The sequence below is a fragment of the Notothenia coriiceps genome, unplaced genomic scaffold (assembly GCF_000735185.1).
Source record: "Notothenia coriiceps isolate Sejong01 unplaced genomic scaffold, NC01 NC01_scaffold00035839, whole genome shotgun sequence".
NCBI classification, from domain to species: domain Eukaryota; kingdom Metazoa; phylum Chordata; class Actinopteri; order Perciformes; family Nototheniidae; genus Notothenia; species Notothenia coriiceps.
This window is the reverse complement of record NW_011368540.1, coordinates 1-4,724: the sequence shown is the minus strand read 5'-3', so window position 1 is coordinate 4,724 and position 4,724 is coordinate 1. Positions and strand designations below refer to the sequence as shown.

General features: G+C 42.3%; 1 protein-coding gene across 1 annotated transcript; it reads left to right on the top strand.

Annotated features, from left to right (window-relative positions):
- The first annotated feature begins 287 nt into the window (after positions 1 to 287).
- Positions 288 to 3,687, top strand: LOC104963226 (uncharacterized). Its single transcript, XM_010791792.1, has 6 exons — positions 288 to 489; positions 1,310 to 1,360; positions 1,501 to 1,534; positions 1,627 to 1,652; positions 1,978 to 2,952; positions 3,044 to 3,687. Exons 1-5 carry the CDS (start codon positions 463 to 465, stop codon positions 2,671 to 2,673), a joined length of 834 nt encoding a protein of 277 aa, XP_010790094.1. The 5' UTR covers positions 288 to 462; the 3' UTR covers positions 2,674 to 2,952; positions 3,044 to 3,687.
- The last annotated feature ends 1,037 nt before the right edge of the window (positions 3,688 to 4,724 follow it).

Here is a 4,724-nt window from a genome sequence, read left to right as displayed (position 1 = left end):
CACCACAATGAAAGATGTTTGGAGTTTTATTTGAGTTATTAATTTACATTTTTTGTCAAAGAGATGCTGATTTGAAACCGTTGTTACATACAGTTACGGCCTTTCCTGTTTCTGCCGGAGAGAGGGGAGTTTGTCCCAAAGCCTCCATCTGACAGGAGGGAGCCTCATGTGTCACTCCACGGAGTTCACTCCGTCACGGAGGGGGAGTGTGTAGGGCGTGGTTTGGGATTGGGCCTCTGTTTACAAGGAAGTGAGCCTACGTCATCATGATGAAGCATCTAGGGACTAAGGTGGTTGGTCAAATTTGCGGAATAGTTGGGGTAATTGGAGGAGCGCTTTTTTCATAAGCTATAGGCCTACTTGCTGCTTTCACTATCCATCAACATCAAGATAACGGGATTTCAAAATAACACGGACGAGTTGTTCAGCCAAGGATTCTCTGTTAATAAAGTTCACTACAAAATGTCTCTGGGACGAATCATAGACAAGGTGAGGAGGCTAGCCATCGGCTGTTAACATGACGTAGCAAAGCTGACGTTAGCTTGAACTCACTTTAACGCTAATGCAGTTCATTTTATTTGTAGGTACATTTCATATCCATAAAAATAAATCATATTGATCACAAACGCATTTAATAATCAGAGCTGTACATGTACTCAAGTACTTTACATAAGTAGAATTGTGAGATATGTGTACTTTACTTGACTTTTTCAATGTTTTGCTACTTTGTACTACTCCACTACAATTATTTAACCCCTTTAGTCACTTTGAAGATTTGGGTTAATGATGTGAAATATAAACAACACTTAAATAAGGCTTTAGTGACACCTCCAGTAAAATGACAAGCTCAGTAAACAAAGGGATTGCACCTTTTAACAACTGTGATAAAGACTTTAATGCATCAATAAGTATAATCAAAACATAGAATAAATATTATTTTTGAAATGGGACAATTTGCATAATTTACTTTTGGTACTTTAAGTATATATTGATGCTAATACTTTTCTACTTTTACTTGTAACAGAGTATTCCTACACTCTGGTACTTTTACTTAAGTGCAAGATGTGAGTACTTCTCCCACCTCTGTTAATAATGAATGATTGAACAGGGTAATTGTAAAAATCATATATCAAAATGTACAGTTTTCTGCAAAAAAATAAGGTATTTCTCTTTTTTTTTTTGGACTAAATTATCAATCAAGAAATCTGACAGATGAATAAATAGTGAAAAGTCAGGGGTTTATAATGAATTGCCACGTGGCCTGGTCTCATTGTGAATCTTTTTTGTCTTGACTCCTTGCACGATGAAGCCCTTGAACGCTACGCTGTCAAAGATCGAGCTCACCAAGCTGGACTCAAAGGTTTGGGTCGCTTTGAGCATACTCTGCACACAATACAATCCTCTGATTCAGGTGGCAGTTCATCCACCGCCCTCACTGAACTCAGATATTCATTATATATATATACGGCTTTTATAATGAAACACTTATCTTCTCCTCAGAGCGTGGAAGAGTTGAGAGAGGAGTCAATAAGCTGTAAGTATAACTCAAACGTGAATAGCTATTTAGAGATTTTTGTAAACTGTATATTTATTCATTTGATTACTTTCATATGACTTCCCACACAGCCCAGAGCATCACAGACACCTCTCAGGTAAATAGACCTCTGTGTTTATTGCAACACTTCAGTCTTGACGTATCATAGACTGCATTACATTAAAGCACTGTACAACATTATTTTGTATTACAGCTGATTTTTATTTCATATTTCATTCCATTGCAATGTAAATACTGTTATATTTTACTATATATTTTTAGTAATTTTGTATATTTTTCTAGTTCTCTACCTGTGTTTTTAATTCTTGTTTTTATGCACCACGACACCAAGTCAAATTCCTCGTACGAGTACACCTACCTGGTAATAAACCTGTTTCTGATTCTGATATTATATCTTTAATGTTTTGTTTATTTTTATTCAGCGCTGTCTGAAGGAGACCTTCACTGTCTCTGAAGAACAGCCCTCCATGTACACGTTCAGTCCTTCACCACCTTGCTATCCTGCTGCAAGAGCCTCCTTGGACGCGTCTCTCAGGTCTAGAAGGCATTCTGTTTCTGCACACCCACTGCAGACTGACGGCTGCTCTGTGTATGCTTCGGACCCCCCCTCTGTTCAAGAGAGACTGGACATCTACGGTGCTCCTGTCAGGAAGAGTTCCTTAGAGGCCCGGAGGGTGACCGACCTCAGATCACCTCATGCCTTTTCCAGAAGCCCCAGAAGCCATTCTGTGGAAAGCTGTTCCAGAGAGCCTACGAAGCCCAGATTACTGTCCACCCCGCCACAAAAGCTAACTGTGCCACTGAGGATGCGTCACCCTCAAGACCCCCATATTTCCCCCCACCAACAGCTGCGTTCCCCTCAGTCAGCTTCCGCAGCAGAGAGTCGCCACAGGCTCCGGCCGAACCTTTCCTCGGACTCCTCCCTGCCATCAGTGCGTGCCCCTTACTCCCCGAAGAAGCTCGACGAGGACTTTCTAAAGGTCTACCACAAGTTTGTCTGCCAGAACAAGTCTGGTTCCCTTAATGGGATTTCCTGCCGCCTCTGTGCGAGAAGCTCTAAGGCCAGCATAAGCTTGGCTCTGGCAGCTCTCGCCCTGTCGCCGCCCCGCTCAGTGTGAGGAAACGCCACAGGGAGTGAAATGTGGACAGCCAGCCCCAGTCGAAACGCCACAGGGACGAGTGATGCCCGTCCTCTCCCGGGTCCGTACGGCACGGCAAAGAGCTTCTGAGGCGCCGTCTCTCTCCGTATGAGCAGTCCCATGATGGCGTCTCCTATAGCGCCACTAGACCCAGCATGTTCCAAAGATTCAACACCCAGCAGCGCTCAGCAGAAGCACATCAGGAGACCTGGAGGTGTCTGCGCCGCCATGTGTCTGCAGCTCATTTTCATGACATGGGTGAGCCTGCTCAGTAAAACACAATATTATACTGCAGGAGACTTTATTTATGTCCTGTCTGATGTTTAAATTGAGCCACTTTCTTCTACAGGAAGTTCACTTGAGAACAGAAGAAACCATGGCTGGTCTCCCGGGTGAGTATAAGGAACTCTGAACACTGTTTGTTTTTCTATGCAAGCCCATTGCGGCCAACGAAAGAAAAAAGTCCAAGTAACCTGGGATAACCTGGAATAATGACTCGGTATTTGTGGGTATGCTATTTTGGTAACAGAGCAAAAAACACATCAAATCAACCCGTTTGAGATGAAGAGGCCCTGTTATGAAACTTCCTCTCCGCAGAGGCATTTTCATAACAGCGTCATGTAGATTTTGTTCAGTGCGGTTTCACCATTTTGTTAAAATGTGTAACCATTTTGTTTCCAGTGAAGTGGTTTCCCTTCATTGTAAGGATGAAAACTTAACTTCATTACTTGTAGGTTAGTGTGTGCACATAAAAAAAGTGCAACTACAGACATATAGAAAATGTTCAGGCTTGTTATTCTGCTAATTTAAAAATAAATAGGTTTAATGATTGCTGCAGACACTGAGGAATCAATATGAATCTAAACTGAGCAAGTCCATTTCAGCTACCTGTAGATTTAGGGTTAGGGTTAGGTAACTAAATGTCACGTGGTCGATTAGTGATTTATTTGCAGGGGATATTAATGGTCCCCTATTTTACTTTTTTTCATCAGTATATTACAGGTCTCAGATATATCCGGAGCCTGTCTCTGATTGGCTGAAACACCAGATCATTGCAGCATTACCCATAATCCCCTCTGTTTCAGCCCTGTTTCCAAAGTGCTGATTCTCTGTCTGTTACTTTAGATGAAAATAAGGAGCCCCTCCCCACGCCCCTCTGAGAGAGATTTGGTTACAAAGAACATAATGGTGCTCTAGGAGGAGATTCAGGTGATAACGGGATTCAAAGATCAGCGCACTAACCCACTGAGCCACAGCCTCCCGGCCAAACCATCTACAACAGTAAAATACTCCATATGCAATTTAACGAACCCTCTGTTTATTTATTCCAACATATCTAAAATAGGATAAGCCAATATAAAAGAGCGAGGATAACATCCACTGTAAAATGAAGAATAAGCAAACTATGCAATGCATCCCTTAAAACACATGTTACAAACTTTTTTGTGCATGTATGTTCTTCAATGGTCTGCAAAAGCTGTCAGAAACTCAACGTCTGGGCAAGCTACCACCACCACACATGGCACACACACCACACGCACACACACACACACACACACACACACACGCACGCACACACACACACACACACACACACACACACACACACACACACACACCTTAAACATTGAACAAAGCACCGTCTAACATTACGTTCAATATTTTAATTTAATATTTCTAATTTGTAAACTTCTTTATTACTCTCTCATACTCGCTCGCGCAGACACATATAGGCCTACACACATACGCACACGCAACAACAAAAAAGTGCCTGCCAAGCCGTTAAGCCATGACTTTCTTTTGTGTTCCACCAGCTTTACAACACAATGAAAGATGTTTGGAGTTTTATTTGAGTTATTAATTTACATTTTTTGTCAAAGAGATGCTGATTTGAAACCGTTGTTACATACAGTTACGGCCTTTCCTGTTTCTGCCGGAGAGAGGGGAGTTTGTCCCAAAGCCTCCATCTGACAGGAGGGAGCCTCATGTGTCACTCCACGGAGTTCACTCCGTCACGGAGGGGGGGTGTG